This window comes from the organism of the source record quoted next, unplaced genomic scaffold (assembly GCF_019419815.1).
Source record: "Pyrus x bretschneideri cultivar Hongxiangsu unplaced genomic scaffold, Pyrus_bretschneideri_v1 Contig24, whole genome shotgun sequence".
In the NCBI taxonomy this organism is placed as follows: Eukaryota; Viridiplantae; Streptophyta; class Magnoliopsida; order Rosales; family Rosaceae; genus Pyrus; species Pyrus x bretschneideri.
In genome coordinates, this window is record NW_025999546.1 from 671435 (window position 1) to 688220 (window position 16786).

Consider the following 16786-nt stretch of genomic DNA (forward strand, 5'->3'; position numbering starts at 1 on the left):
AAAGTCTGAGCTATTGTTTAAAGGCGCTTTATGAAAGCCTCTACCAAGCCGTTTTGGGTGTGAACATGGGGTACAAGATGTTTAACTTCAATCTCAACAAACATGCAATAATCGTCAAAAGTTTGTGATGTAAACTTTCCAGTATTATCCAATCGAATTGACTTGATCGGATAATCAGGGTGGTGAGCCCTTAGCTTAATAATTTATGCTAGGAGTTTTTGCCAAATGCAGCATTGCGTGTGGACAATAAGCAGACATGTGACCATCACGTCGATGCATCAACCAACACCATTAAGTTTTTAAATGGTCCACATGTTGGTTGGATAGGTCCACAAATATCCCCTTTAATCCTCTGAAGAAATTTAGGGGGGTCATGAATAATCTTTGTAAGTGAGGGTTGAATGTTCAACTTCCCCAGGAAGCATGCTTTGCAAAGCGGATGGCCGGGGTAAGATTTTAAGTGATCCCCATGTGATATTTTGAGGATACGGCACATCATATCTCTTCCAGGATATCCCATTTGATCATGCCAAAGCAGGAGAGTGCTCTAGAACCCAGCCATAGGGCTAGCCATGTGATGGTTCTCCACGGATCGAATGGTTGTTATGTACAACCTACTCGGGAGACATTCCAGCTTCTTGTGAATACGCTTCTAGCCATATTCGTAAGAAGTCTTACAAAGAAATTCATAACCATTCTCTTCAATGGTTTCAACATGATATTGATTATCTCAAATATCTCTAAAACTCAGAAACGTTCTATTGGAACGTGGAGAATATAGTGCCTCTTTAATGGTTAATTCATTACCATTGGACAACATAATAAGGGCTTTTCCATATCTTTTTATCAGATTGGATAGGCCTAAGAGGGTTGTCAGATCTGCATTTTTAGGTATGAAGTTAGTAAAATAGTGTTTCTCACGCAATATGGTGTGCGTGATGTCACTATCAACCAGACAACTAACTTCCCCACTAGTTATACCTAAAAATAAATTAATTGAATCGGTCATATGCATAAATTAAATTCCATTCATTCATTTAATCAATTCGAGAAATAATATCCATAAAATAGTTATTAATTCAAAACAAACCAATGCAAATAAATAATTCCAAAGACTTGAAAATTGTCCAAAAATTAAACCATAAACCTAACTTTTAAGGGAGGGTTCGGCCACTAGGGGTGTAAAAACGCCCAACATGTCTTAGAAAAATAAAACTTTATTCTTCCATGGGAGCGGATGCCTCCTGAAAATCTGAAACCTCTAGAGTTGTAGTAATATCTTTGAGATGTTCTACATGCACAAAGTTAGTCTCACAACGAAAATGATACTTGGCATTAACGTCAGGGGTAGCTCAGCATATGTGTGACCAATGATCTTTTGATTCACAATGATAGCACATGTCCAGCTCAGTGAAAGTCAATTGAACAGTAGCTTTTCCTTTATTCTTGAAGTTTAGGGCCTTAGGTGCAAGGGGTTGGCGCTTCTGGGTCAAATTTCCTCCCTTTGGTAGGCTTCTGTTTTGTTGACCTTGGGCCCGTGGTAGGGCTCGCTGCCCATTTCCACAGCTGTGACAGGGTTTCCGTCGGTTGTGGCTGCTAGAATTAGTCGCATGCGCTTGAGGCGGAACATTTAAACCAGTAGATCGAGCTTGATACTTGGCTTTGCTTTTCAGTGAGAAGTAAAACAAATATTAAATCCAAAAATTTGATGAAATTTTGCGCCATATATCATTGTTACAGGACAATATTGGTGTCATTGAAGGTCGAATAGGTCTTCTCTAGGAGATTCTGTTCGGTTAAGTCCTCTTTACAGAACTTAAGCAGTGATCAGATTCTACAAACTTCAGAGTTGTATTCATTCACAGACTTAAAGTCTTGGAAGCGTAAATGCTGCTAGTCATGTCTTGCTTCAGACAAGTAAATGTCTTTCTGGTGATCGTAGCGATCGGTTAGAGCGAGCCAAAGTGTACATAGATCCTGCTCTACGAGGTACTTAGTCTGCAGTGCATCATGGATGTGTCTACGGATGAAGATTATAGCAGTAGCTTTCTGAGCTTCGTTGACGGGTTCATCGTTAGTAGGTTCCTCAATAGTAACTCTAAGACTCTATGCAGTAAGATGGTGCTTCACATCTTGAACCCACTATGGGTAGTTTCTTCCAAAGACTTCCAAAGCGGTGAAATCGAGCTTGTTCAAGTTCAACATGTCCCTAAAACAGAGGGTACAACAAAACGTGGTTAGTCGTATGGAAAACAATAGACATATATCATAGAACATGCGGGTTCTATAGACATGTATTGGTTTAATTTAAGCATGAAAGCTACGAGTTTCATGTGGTAAGTTTTGAATGAAAACTACGAGTTTCAAAGGCGCAAAATTCGAAACTACAGGTTCAATTTAGTTATGAACGTTCGGTTCATATATAGGGGTACCTGCAAGAACATAAAAGACAATATACAATAAAAAAATGTAGTGAATTTGTGGATTGCTTCAGGAACTCAAGTGTGAGTGCATTGGGACTACGAAAGATAGTCAACGGTTCAAAGAAATTAAATAATTTATTGAATCGTTAATTGCCAAAAAGTGAACTTTAAGTCAATAATTTTGGATTAATTATCAGATTAATGGACAGCTGGTCACTTTAATTAATTCAATAGATCGTAACCATTCAGGTTTGATTGTAGAAGCAAAAATAATAATAACATTCTGGTTAAAATTATAGCCCAATCTCGGTGGGCTTGGGTGCCGTGTGCGGGGCAAGACTCCAAAAAAGGTTTAATAAGCCACGGGTTGGCTGCGGAACAACCTAATCATGGCTGCAGGCCATGGGCTGTGTGTCTAGGATAGGCCTAGCAGCAAAGCTGTTGGTTTGTGGGCCACAAAAGGTGTGGGTGCACAGTCCCAACATAGAGCTGGCCTAGGATGGGTGTGTGTGAAGCCCAGCAAGAGCTGGATTCGTTGTGGGCCAGTTCTAGGCAAGCCCAACACATGGGCTGGCTTCGGTGATTGTGGGCCGAGACAGATGGCGAGTCCAGAAAGCAAAGGTTGCTGGCTTGATAGGCCGAGACAAGGACAGAGCCCAACAAAGGCTTGCTGGCCTGCTGGAGTGGACTCAGGGCTTTAGGCCTGTGCATAAACCAACCTAGGCAAAGGCCTAGTTGTAGTGCAGTGGCAGCAAGCCCACATGGCTGCTACAAGAGATCCATGGCGTCAAAACGACACCGTTCCTAGCTATGGCGTGGAGCTGCAACTCAACTGTGAAAAATCCCGGATTTTTTTTTTTTGAATTCTAGGGTTAAAAACCCTAATTGCTTTTAAATTAATTTCGATGCTTTGACTCGCAAATTCCACATAGCATAATCGTGTATTGCATAAACAAATATATATATATATATATATATTGACAAAATATTTGAACACATATGCAATATATATAATTGAAATGAAAATATAAATATAAAAGGTTCATGCATCATTGGGAATGTTTTCATGCTTTAAGGTCATTTCAAATATCTTAATTTATTTTAAAAGAACCTGATTGATAGAAAATAATTGAAAGCCTTTAATGTTGTAGAAGAAAGCCTCATCCACGATCCTTCAATTCCTTAGTTTTTGGCAAAAGTGTGTTGATAACGTGTTGTAGGCTTAATTTACTGAAATGTATTTAGGACGAGGGAGGGAGAGGGCCGGTGGCAAGAGAGAGAAAAGAGAGATGTAATTCTAAAGTGTGTATTATATCATCTTATTGTGCATTTATTTATAGTAGTAGGATATGTTAAACCCTTACCCTTATAGGATTACAATTCTAATAAGATATTAACTACTAAAAAGAATATTTCAAGCATTTTCCACAACCACATTCCTAATCTAATAGATTTAATATGACTGAAACAAAAATAACATTATCGGATCTAAAATGATTGGCTTTTAAGCATTTTCCATTTTTAACAGTATCAGATTAGGGTGTTAGACGTGTCAACGAATCACACAAGTCACAGGCTTGGCAGAGGCTCCTTGGGCCCAGCAGACTTGGACTTCACCGAGTTTGGGACCCAATAAATCTCGTTTATTAGTGCTAGCCTAGCCAGCTCCAACTCAAGTGCACCAAGTTGACTGAACGATTTACGCATCTGCTCTCCATTTCTTCCTCGACAACGCCATACATACCAGACGGGTACGTCTCTTAATTACCTTCATTGTTTCTCAATAATTCATCGTTTTAGTTTCTGGGTATCCTTAGTTTGTCAGGTTTGACAAATGGGTTCTGATTGTTTATCGTTTTCTCCTGCTTTGGTTCTTGGTTTCGTAGATTCTGTATATTTCGTGCTTTTTATTAGAATTTCGTAGCTTTTAGAAATATGTATGTGGGAAAGTTGATTTATTTTTCTCTGATTCTTAAATTTCCATCACAATACGAGTTGGATTTCGTTAATCGTTAGGACTGTTACAAAAATGTCTAAGGGGTGAGCAAGGAGATATAGTTTCTTGAGCAGCGATAGTAGGGAGAAATGGTGGAAAGCTAGGAAGCAGGTTGGAAGTGATGACATTGACGAGTGAAATGATTGAGATCAGCTAAACTAAAACTAAAGGCAACTATCTACGAGTTCTTTACAGGATTTCCCATTTGTGTTGAGTCCACAAATCAGAATATTGCGTAGAGGATTCGGCCAAGTGTGATGAATGATTTCCTGGAAGGAAATCTAGAGTGACTTAGATGGACTTGTCTGTCTCTCGTTGTGGCTGTTTTGAGTGAGTTAAAATGGGATGTGATGCACTCTGCTGTGATTAGTAATTAGTTCAAGTTTAATGGATTATAAGCCTACAAATATATTCACTATTTTTAGTAGTTTATGGAGTTGCAGAAGATTGTTATTTGTAGATTATATAAAACCTGTATTATCATCTGAACCTTTTCTTTACCTTTGGGGTTTGTATTGCATGCACCGTCCATTATGATCTTTGGGGTTCAGTTGATGTCGAATTTATTGTTGCAATTGATCATATCTATTTTGTTCTGTTTGGTTTTTCTTCTGTAGGTTATTCTCAACTCTAATCTCTTAGCATCGAAATGGGGAGTGTCAATGACAACAAGCTCAGATTTTGCATTGACAGAGGGGGAACCTTCACTGATGTCTATGCTGAGATCCCAGGTCAGCCTGATGGACGGGTTTTAAAACTTTTGTCTGTAGATCCATCAAATTACGACGATGCTCCTGTCGAAGGAATTCGGAGGATTCTTGAAGAGTTTACGGGGAAGAAAATTTCCCGTGCTTCAAAAATTCCCACTGATAAGATAGAGTGGATAAGAATGGGTACAACTGTAGCAACTAATGCACTTTTGGAAAGAAAAGGGGAAAGGATTGCTCTTTGTGTGACTCGAGGTTTTCGTGATTTGCTTCAGATTGGCAACCAGGCTCGTCCCAAGATATTTGACCTCACTGTATCAAAACCATCAAACCTTTATGAGGAGGTTATTGAAGTTGATGAGAGAGTTGAGCTAGCTCGTGATAATGAAGATTCTTCTTCTTCACCATCATTAGTTAAAGGGATTTCTGGTGAGATGGTTAGAGTTGTAAAGCCTATTGATGTAGAAACATTGAAACCGTTACTCCAAGGTTTGTTGAAGAAGGGCATTAGCTGTTTGGCTGTTGTGTTAATGCATTCATATACTTACCCACAACATGAAGTAGCAGTTGCAAGCCTAGCGGAGAATTTGGGCTTCAGACATGTGTCCTTATCTTCAGCGTTGACACCCATGGTTCGAGCTGTTCCTCGGGGTCTAACAGCTAGTGTTGATGCATATTTGACGCCAGTAATTAAAGAGTATCTAACAGGGTTTATGTCAAAATTCGATGAAGGGGTGGAGAAGGTGAATGTTTTGTTTATGCAATCTGATGGTGGACTTGCACCAGAAAGTCGATTTTCAGGGCATAAAGCTGTTTTATCTGGTCCTGCTGGTGGGGTTGTGGGTTACTCACAAACACTCTTTGGGCTTGAAACTGAGAAACCTCTCATTGGGTTTGACATGGGTGGCACATCTACAGATGTGAGCCGTTATGCTGGGACTTATGAACAAGTCCTGGAAACCCAGATTGCCGGTACCATAATACAAGCGCCTCAGCTTGACATAAGTACAGTAGCTGCTGGTGGTGGTTCAAAGTTGAAGTTCCAGTTTGGATCTTTCCGGGTAGGACCGGAATCAGTGGGTGCACATCCTGGTCCAGTATGTTACCGGAAAGGTGGGGAGTTGGCAGTTACAGATGCAAACTTAGTTCTCGGATATGTAATTCCTGATTATTTCCCACCAATATTTGGGCCCAATGAAGATGAACCTCTAGATATCAAGGCAACAAGAGACAAGTTTGCGAACCTTGCGAGCCAAATAAATTCCTACCGGAAAAGCCAGGATACATCTGCAAGGGACATGACAGTAGAGGACATTGCGCTGGGATTTGTAAATGTTGCTAATGAGACTATGTGCCGCCCGATAAGGCAATTAACGGAGATGAAGGGCCATGAAACAAGGAACCATGCCCTTGCTTGCTTTGGAGGTGCTGGGCCTCAGCATGCCTGTGCAATTGCTAGATCATTGGGTATGAAAGAAGTACTTGTACACAGATTTTGTGGAATCTTAAGTGCTTATGGGATGGGATTGGCAGATGTTGTAGAAGACGCACAGGAGCCGTACTCTGCAGTTTACAGTCTTAAATCTGTAGAGGAAGCCTCTAACAGGGAAGCTATTTTATTGAATCAAGTACAGAAGAAGCTGCATGATCAAGGTTTTAAAGATGAAAACATGACAACAGAGACATATCTGAATTTGAGATATGAAGGTACGGACACCTCAATCATGGTTAAGAAACGAATTTCTGAAGATGGGAGAGGATGTAATTATGATATCGACTTTGTGGAACTATTCCAGCAGGAGTATGGTTTTAAATTACTGAATAGGAATATCCTAATATGTGATGTTAGGGTTCGTGGGGTAGGAGTCACTAATATATTGAAGCCCCTGCCCCTCGAATCTACCTCATGTTCTCCTGAAATTGAAGGTAGTTACAAGGTTTATTTTGGGAGTGGGTGGCAGGAAACACCTCTTTACAAGCTTGAGAAACTTGGGTATGGGCATATCATACCTGGCCCGGCAATAATCATGAATGGGAATAGTACTGTGATAGTAGAACCTAACTGTAAAGCTATAATAACCAAATATGGTAACATTAGAATTGAAATTGACTCTACTCCAAGCACCGTGAAAGTAGCGGACAAAGTTGCTAATGTTGTGCAGCTCTCAATCTTCAATCATAGATTTATGGGTATAGCAGAACAGATGGGAAGGACCCTGCAGAGAACTTCCATATCAACCAATATCAAGGAGCGGCTAGATTTCTCTTGTGCCCTCTTTGGACCTGATGGGGGACTAGTTGCCAATGCCCCTCATGTCCCTGTGCATTTAGGAGCAATGTCCAGTACTGTCCGGTGGCAGATCAATTACTGGGGTGACAACTTGAATGAAGGAGATGTTTTGGTCACCAATCATCCTTGTGCCGGAGGTAGTCATCTTCCCGATATAACTGTTGTTACCCCTGTATTTGATAATGGAAGGCTGGTGTTTTTTGTGGCGAGTAGAGGGCATCATGCAGAGATTGGGGGTATTACTCCTGGAAGCATGCCACCTTTTTCCAAATCTATATGGGAAGAAGGGGCTGCCATAAAAGCGTTCAAGCTTGTGGAAAAGGGAACTTTTCAAGAAGACGGAATCATTCAACTTCTTCGATTCCCCTGTTCTGATGAATTGGTTCAAAAGATCCCAGGCACTCGCAGGATTCAAGATAATCTGTCAGATCTTCGAGCTCAAGTTGCTGCGAACCAGAGGGGAATTACGCTTATCAAAGAGCTTATTGAGCAGTATGGTTTGGACACTGTTCAGGCTTACATGACCTATGTACAGCTAAATGCAGAAGAAGCAGTGAGAGAAATGCTTAAGTCTGTTGCTGCTAGAGTTTTATCTCAGTCGGCTAGTTCTGGAGATCAGAGTTCTGTTACTATTGAAGAAGAGGATTACATGGATGATGGATCCGTTATTCATTTAAAACTTACAATTGATTCTGTTAAAGGGGAAGCAAATTTTGATTTCAGTGGAACCAGTCCGGAAGTATATGGGAATTGGAATGCTCCAGAAGCCGTAACTGCTGCAGCAGTTATATACTGTCTTCGCTGCTTGGTGGATGTTGACATTCCTCTAAATCAAGGTTGTTTGGCTCCTGTGAAAATCTATATTCCACCAGGCTCTTTCCTCTCTCCAAGTGATAAGGCTGCTGTCGTGGGTGGTAACGTTCTCACTTCTCAGAGAATAACTGACGTTGTGCTTACTGCATTCCAAGCTTGTGCTTGTTCACAGGGTTGTATGAATAATCTCACTTTTGGGGATAATACATTTGGTTATTATGAAACAATCGGAGGTGGGAGTGGAGCTGGTCCAACTTGGGATGGGACGAGTGGAGTGCAGTGTCATATGACCAATACCCGAATGACTGATCCAGAAATTTTCGAACAGAGATATCCTGTTCTTTTGCATAAATTTGGCCTGAGAGAGAACAGCGGCGGAGTTGGGTATCATAGAGGGGGTGATGGGCTTGTAAGGGAGATAGAGTTCAAGCGCCCAATTGTTGTGAGCATTCTTTCAGAGAGGCGGGTTCACGCACCAAGGGGGTTGAAAGGAGGGAAAGATGGGGCTCGGGGGGCTAACTTCCTAATCACAAAAGATAAGCGAAGGGTTTATCTTGGCGGGAAGAACACTGTTGATTTGCAATCAGGGGAAATTCTTCAGATTTTAACTCCTGGTGGTGGTGGATGGGGCTCTCCTCGTTGATGCCGAGTCTTGATATGTCTAGCATGTTTCTCTTTATATCACTATCTGGTAAGACTTTAGTATTTGTGGTCACCTTCATGTTTCGAGTTGATATTTTGGTAAATTTGATTTCCAAATAAATCCGTCTTGTTTTCTATATGATCCGTTCATAAAAAATTTGAGAGAACATATCATAAATTTGATACTGCAGCTATTCCATTTGAAGTTGTTAATGAAATAAAATTCAGTTTCCAACCTTTTACTTACATCTGCTAAACTTAGTTACTCTACTAATTCTTTTTGTCAAACTTTCCATTGTTTGGTGTATTTTTATCCAACGATTTCTCGTCAATGAGAATTGGACTCAGAACCTCCTCCGGATTTGGTTCCTTTGCATTCATGCTACGGAGCTGCACACTCAGTTGCCTCTTTTGTTTCCCAGTATCGTGGCCGCCATAATTGGAATGTAGTTGTGCCGAGTTTGCTCTTTAACGTTCTAGCAAGCGATCTAATTGTTTGTTGGGGTTTTTTGAAATAGGTCCAAAGTAACTAAAAATTGGACCTATTTCAAAAGTCAAAAGTCACTAAAAATTGGACCTATTTCAAAAAGTAATCTATAAAATTGGACCTATTTCAAATTTTCCCTTGTTTTTATTTCACATCTAACGAAACGTCCTATATAAAAGGCTCAGACCTCCTTCATCGAGTAAAGTTGAAATTTTGTGTCACTAGACCAAATGTTCAACGATTCGTTTTGTCAAACTTTATTTAATAACACAATTCTCTCTACATTATTATTTATCTTCACCATCTCTTGGTTGGAGGTAGTTGGCAAGTGTAGAAGGTCCTAGAAAGTCAAAAAGCAAATGAGACCAGTTCTGTTAGTTCAACTAACATAACAAGACAGAAAGCATAAAATTTAGGACAGTCACTTCTTCTCTCTTCTAATATCGTCTTGCATAAAATAAAAAGTAACGAAAAAAACGTAAAAATACAAAAAGAGCATGAAAATCGTATCGTATAATTAACCGTATATAGTCGAGTACGTCGTCGTCGTTATTTCTTTTTAACTCTTTAAGGTAGATGATTTGTACATAAATAAAGCAATTAATCAGTTTATAACAATGCCTTGCAGTTACAAACCAGCCCCGCTTTCAGCGCTCTGTTTTGAAACCTTCCCACCACCGGATATATCCTCCATAATTCCCATCCACCACTTTGTTGGATTCCGGCAACAACTCGACTCGATCTAACAAAAAAAATAGCAAGGAGAGACAAGAACAATTACACAAAACTCTGAAAACATTGTCGGTCGCACCGCGGAACAAAGATCATTGTCTCTTTTTCTTCACCTTCGATGGAGGAAAAGAAAGGAGATGCTAGAGTCTCTGTCATCTCCGGTCTCTTCTTCGTCTGCATTATCGCCGGCGGAGTATTTCTTTTCCTTTACATGCTTCTACCCGAAGAAAAAACCCAACCATGGTACCCCTTTGCAGGAATGGTGCTTGTGGCTATTCCATGGGCATTTTGGATCATGACATGTCTCTACAGATGCTTTAGGCCCGCCGGGGCCATGCATACCGGGGACAGCGGTCGCTATGCCAAAGCAGGCAGCAGCCGGGTAGCCACCATCCCCACCACGAGCGGCGCATTGACAGTTGGCAATGCTTCATCAGCTGCGGACTCCTCTGTTCATTCACCTAATGGTGACCGAAGGGTGCAGTTTGCCGGGGTGGTTGTAATGGGGAACGAAGATGAGGGTGGACGCAGAGGCCAGAACGGAAACGACAACCATTATCAAGCCATAGACATGGAACATCACAATACAATCAATGATTCAGTTGGTTCTACGGATAGTGAAATGCCGTTGAGATTAATGGTTTGATTTCTTTTTATAATAGTATGGATGTTGCCAAGTAGCGCTGTTCTGGTAATCGATATATATCTCCGCCCTCCAGCGAATGGACTAGTCTCGTGGCAACTGCCATGGAATGGCAAGAATCATATGCAACTACGTATAACATCCTTCTCTTGCCACGGGGAACGAAAGCTCAAGGACGATTATGTATATGGGGAGGTGAGTTTGGAGTTTATTCTTGGTGTGAGTGTGACCGTGTTAATGTTGTCTGAAGAAAGCAGGAAAATATTTTAGAGGTAAACTGGAACCATGTAAAGTCTTTCCCAACAATGATCATACATGTAGTTTGATGCTAGAAAGTGAACTAACTAAAGAGGAAAGGTTTTCTTTGTTGTACTTTGATTTTCTTTAGCTTAATAGCATAATGTAAGTTCAGATTGTCCAATTGGTTTTCTGCTTTTCGGGAACCTCGGTTCTAGTTGAGTTTTAACTTTCAAGAACACCAACTTCTTCCCTCATCTTACTCTCTCATTATGCACTTCAATGAATAGCTAGATATTTGCTAAACAAATCTTAGAAGGAAGGAGAATCTACATGTCACACTCCATGTTTTGGATGCACCTTCTTCTTCTTCAATTGGCAGTTAGAATCGCGCACGCTATTGATTCACCCCAACTTCCTCTCCATTTCTCTAGCGAAGCTGGTTTTCTCCTTCACCTTTATGCTCAATCTCCACAATCTGGTTCTCTTCATAAGCTGCAGCCATTCTCAATCTCTTTCCTCATCTTATAGCACTCTCTTTCAATCTCCATCCCCTTTATGCTCATTTTCTCTATTTCGGATCTCTTTTTTCCCTCACCAACATCCAACTTTGCTTCATTCTCCTCTGCAGCCTGCTTTGTTGATCTTTCGTCCAAACCCTGCACCTCCTTGATGATTGTAACCCGCAGCTGCAACTGCCCTGCAAATAGCACCTGCACCACCACCCTGAGAGGCAACATTTCATTTTTGGATGCATGTTCACATGCTTCGGGCGACATTTTTTGAAATCCATACCTGCCACTTCCTCTCGTTCCATCTCTGTCAAGTGCCTGTGCTTATCTAAGTAGATATGAACTGCCCTGTATATTCCATTCAAGGTTCTTTGTATTCCCAACGATGCTGCAATTGACATCTCTGCTAATTCAACAAATGTATCTATCTTACCTATGTCACTGGCAACTTCAGCCAAGAATTCTTCAAATGAGTTCAGCTACTGCAACTAGCCCGGATATGTCTGAATCCCATTTCTACAGTCACAGCTCGCTTCCAAAAGAATAATGAAACGGAGGATAATGTGCATGGAAGTAGTCCAATGTCACGAGGCAACAGCCTCTCCACTGCTTCAAGTATCTCCCTTTGGTAGTTCATCGTATCTTCCTCTCCACTGCCAGAGAAAACCCATTTCCTTGTATAGTCACCAAGGGATGCAGCTACGTACGGCGATGGAACTCTATGCTTATTCATTTGAAGGATGACAGGCTCATAGAGCCGGAGGGGACAGTGTTGTCAAGTCTTCGGATTGCCAATCAGCCTATAGCTATCGTCATATCAAATTCTTCATTGGCTGTCCAATAAGGCTGGGATTAGCTAGTGCCCTTTGAATGATAGACTCTATACAGGCATCGATTAAACCAAGCTTCACGGACTGTTGGAGGAACATTTCTGTGGCTCGGAAAGCCATGATAGTCTCATTCCAGCTCGGTAGGATTCTCTCTTGAAAATAAGAAAGTGCCTTACTTAACAGATTATTTTTGCTGTGGTTTTCAGTCATTTCCGGGTAGTGAGATACACAAATGAGAGGTACAACATTCTCAGTGGACATCTGAATTTCAAAGCCGTGGTAGAATATGGCAACAAGCTCAAGAGGGTCTGCGATTTCCGTTTGAGTAAGGCAGCAACTTTGGCTGATTTTTCAGCCAGAAGAACCTGTAAACTGTAGCTTTGACAAAACCGTATGTCCTTTTTGTACCAGCCATACAGCCATACAGAACAAAAGCATACATGATGAGATAGGGTTGTTTCAAATGCCAATGTATATATGCGTACTGTAATCTCAAATACTTCCCAATGTTTTGTGATTGAGGAATGAAATATGGTTTCCTATTACCCTTCTAGTAAATTTGGAAAAGTACATAGAAGGTTACATGACCGATGCGCAAGAATGAGATAGTTAGAATCATTCACCTATTTTCACAATCTTTTTTTTTTATTTTGAGAAAACAATACGATATTCATTAATGAAATTGAAAACACACCAAACTTGGTTAATTGACTAAAGGATTTTCACATTTTTTTTTATTAAACATATATTCTTTTTCAAACTTTAATCATGGTGCTTTGACTAAAGGCCATGTCAGCATATTTAATTTAATTTTCATGTAATTATTGTGTTTTTTTAACCAAAAAAAAAAACCAAAATTCCGTATATTGATTTTCAAACTTGTCTTTTTAGATGTAGGTTTTATTTTTGTTTCCTTCTTTGCTGGGATATTTTTAGTTAACAAATTATTGGTGATTAATTTAGTCAACAAAATTCTCTGTTTTTTAAATCAAAATTATCTTTCTTTGTTTCCTTTTTCGGTCAAATACTTTCCTTTTTTTTTTCCCTCCAAAAGTTAATATATATATATTTTGTTTTATCAGCAACTTTCATTATAATAAAAACTAGTACAAGACCAAAAAATGACCGAGTAAACAACTACAGGGAATGTAAAAGGTCCAATCAAAATGAAAGTAGCAACCCAAGATACAACGGGAGACCCACACAAACTTATGTCTAAAAGCAGCAGAAAACAGACAATAAAAACCCTAATCTTCAGTAGCAAAGACCACATCGCCGCCGCCGTCACATCCTCGAAGGAAGCCAAACTCTGAACCAATAAAGTAAACACCAAATCCAAGTCTCCTTCATGAACCCCTACAAAATATATACCAACAACGTAACATATGGGAAGAAGGTGAGGCTAAAGGGTATGTAAAATGCCCAACACTTGGCCTCGATGGAGATCCGGCATGTTGGTTAGGGGAGGGGAAGTGAGGGAGGGAAGTGGATCTGATATCTAATTCCACATCAAGGCCCATCGATCCAAGCACATGGTGGTGGGATGGGGATGAAGTATCACAGCTAGGGATGAGGGAGAAAGGGAAATGAAAGACAAAAAACAGTAAAAACAGGTGAAAACGCTGAATAAGGGGCAAGAAGCCCAAGATAGTTGAGACTCAGCTCAAGGAAAACTGAGATTAAACTCAGGGGAGAACTAAGAATATAAAAGGAAGGGAGAAAACTAGAAAAGATGAAGGAAGAGAAGGAAAGCAGGGAGGGGGAGGAGAAAGGGGAGGAAAAGAGGGAAAGAGAACCTAAGAAAATTAAGAAGGAAAAGGAAAAGAGGGAGGAAAAGAAGAAGGGAAGGAGGGGAGGGATTTGGATCCTCTCCTGAGCTTAGGAGGCTGAGCCTCCTGAGCAAAGCACACAGGCCGTTGAATTTTGATCCAACGGCTACAAACAAAGGGGCTCTCTAAAAGTTATAATAATTATAGTCATTGGATCAAAATCCAACAGCCCGTGTGCTTTGCTCAAGAGGCTCAACCTCCTAAACTTAGGAGAGGATCCAAATCCGGAGGGGAGGAAGGGTGGATGCCTCTGGCACCTAAGCCAAAGGCTAGGGCCAACGGTGAAGTTGACGGGAGTCTTTCACAAAGAGAATTTTAAAGAGACAATGAGAGACTTTTTAGAGAGTCTGTACTAGTTTTTAGATATTATTTTTTTCATTTACAATAAATGTAAACATGGCGCTTTGCGTTTGTTCCTTTTCAGACTTTAATCAAGGCCCTTTCCATGAGTACGTAAAAATGCTGTTCCTTTTTGAATATTTTCGTTTCTTTTTCGTTTAAGCTTAGGGAGCAATCATGGATATTTCCTCAATAAGCTAAAGGCAAGCATGTCTATTATTTTCGTCAACATGAACATCTTTAATAAGATATTCATCTTTTTTTCTTTTTTTTCCTGATAAAATCATAACGTCAATCTTATTCCAGCATTGTCATTATGAGAAACGACTATGAGGTACATATATTTAATAATTTTTTTTAATAGAACCATAATGTCAATTTCATTCAAGCATTGTTATTATGAGAAACGACTATGAGGAGCACACAAGGAGAGTAGAAATCAATGTTTTGGTTTATGCTTTGTTGTTTGATATCCACTGAGAATTTCAGACAAGAATGCAGGTGCAGCTGGTGGGACGGGATCGCCTGGGCATGCACACCATGTGTCAAGGCAACTACAGGATGTGCATTTCGGACAACTGCAATCTCTATCTTCATGGCATCGTAACGAAACTACATTTCTTGCTTTGGCTCCTTTCTGAGTATCTGCATCCGAACACATTTAAAGACAAACACATAATAACAATATCATCAACAGATAATAAGATTTCATAAATTTGTATTCAAAACCTTCCGCAATTGATAAAAAAAGTACCAATATCTTCTCAATTAGGGTTAATTAGTTGTAATTATTCCAGATATTAATATTTTCTTTTTTACAAGACAGTATTCTAGGATCATCTCCAACCGAAGGGTCCAGATGATCAGAGGGCTGAAAATAGACCGAAAATCGTCTCCAACCAAAGCCTAGGTCAAAGAGCTCGTGGGCCCCACGAGATAAAAAAAGGGCCAATTGGCTGGCCTAATCCAAATAGCCAGCTAGCCCTGGACAGGGTTGGATTTTTCATTATTAAAACATTTTTTGTCAGATATATCCGACAGTATTGTCCTCTTTAGTATCGGATATAGCCGACAGTATTGTCCTCTTTTTTTTTTTTTTTTTTTGGCCTAATTTTTTTTTTTTTAAATTCCCCTTTTTTCCTATAAATATCTAAGTCATTCCTACACCATTTTTCACATAATTTTCACCCTTTTTAAATTTAAGTTGTTGTAGTTTTTAAATTTAAGTTATTGTAGTTTTAAAATTTAAATAATAAATTATGTTTGGCCCTATAGCCCTTTAGTCCTCGGTTGGAGACAGTTTTTTGTTACAAGGCTAAAACAAGCCATATAGCCCTTTGGCCCTCAGTTGGAGATGGAGGCAAATATGACCATATACTGTTCATTAAAATATTTAAAATCTTGGAGGGCTAGAGGGCTAAAATGAGCCTCCTGGCCAGCCTTTGGTTAGAGATGGCCTAAAGTCCTCTTGTTTACATGAAGGGGGATGAAACTTTGGTGCAAGGGAGTGGACACACTTTCATAACAAACTCGTTGGAATGATTCAAAATTTTAAGAAAATACAGTTTATAACTACACTGTCAATAGGTAGACAATTTAACAAATAAAAAATTAAAAAAAGGAGAGTTTGACTTCAAATTCCACGGACGATGATAACTAATAAAATAAAAGGAAAACTAATGAAAATGATTTGAAAACTTTAAGTTTTAACGATAAGAATAATATAAATGGTAAAATGAATAGTAGCAGAATTGACATTTTAGGGTAAAAATGTGATTTTTCGTTAAAGTGAACAGTACCGGAAGCTTTTCGTTGAAGTTCCCTAAAATAAAATGAAAAACAAACAGTGAAAGGTAGACTCACAGGATGCAAAAACCAGAATGGTAAGTAAAAAGACCAACTTAAAGGAAGACTTCTCCATATGTTAGGCTGCTGCTAGGAGTTGCTCGAGTATAAAGAATGGAGGTGGCTTTATTTGTTGATTCAGTTGGGTGCTCCAACACATGGCTTTATAGTGAAATTAAGCGTTAATATGGTAGAATATCTTGCTGTGGATACTGGAAGCATGAAATCTTAAATATTTACAGCTACTGATTTTTCTGGATTGTGCACATTCATTGCATTACTAATAGAGATGGAGAACACAAGAGGATCTAGGTCCATTAAAAAGGATGGTTAATGTTCTTTTTTGGTCAATAAAAAGGATTATGGTTGAATGAGTGTTTGAATGCATGATATCGTAGGAAATAAGGGGAAGCTTAATTTAAGACTAGCTAGCATTATATTTGTGTAAATATGTACTATAG

General features: G+C 39.6%; 2 protein-coding genes and 1 pseudogene across 2 annotated transcripts; 2 read left to right on the plus strand and 1 right to left on the minus strand.

Annotated features, from left to right (window-relative positions):
* The first annotated feature begins 4020 nt into the window (after positions 1 to 4020).
* On the plus strand, positions 4021 to 9117 carry LOC103951691 (5-oxoprolinase 1). Its single transcript, XM_009363134.3, has 2 exons — positions 4021 to 4174; positions 5037 to 9117. Exon 2 carries the CDS (start codon positions 5069 to 5071, stop codon positions 8870 to 8872), a length of 3804 nt encoding a protein of 1267 aa, XP_009361409.2. The 5' UTR covers positions 4021 to 4174; positions 5037 to 5068; the 3' UTR covers positions 8873 to 9117.
* Positions 9118 to 9991: 874 nt separating this feature from the next.
* Positions 9992 to 11126, plus strand: LOC103951692. Its single transcript, XM_009363135.3, has one exon. The coding sequence runs from the start codon at positions 10209 to 10211 to the stop codon at positions 10734 to 10736; it is 528 nt and encodes a 175-aa protein (XP_009361410.2). The 5' UTR covers positions 9992 to 10208; the 3' UTR covers positions 10737 to 11126.
* A 147-nt stretch (positions 11127 to 11273) lies between these two features.
* On the minus strand, positions 11274 to 12774 carry LOC125478328 (annotated as a pseudogene).
* Positions 12775 to 16786: the final 4012 nt, after the last annotated feature.

Bases quoted from the DNA above. Each gene is read 5' to 3' on its own strand.
- LOC103951691 (XM_009363134.3), top strand. From the start codon at position 5,069: ATGGGGAGTGTCAATGACAACAAGCTCAGATTTTGCATTGACAGAGGG.
- LOC103951692 (XM_009363135.3), top strand. From the start codon at position 10,209: ATGGAGGAAAAGAAAGGAGATGCTAGAGTCTCTGTCATCTCCGGTCTC.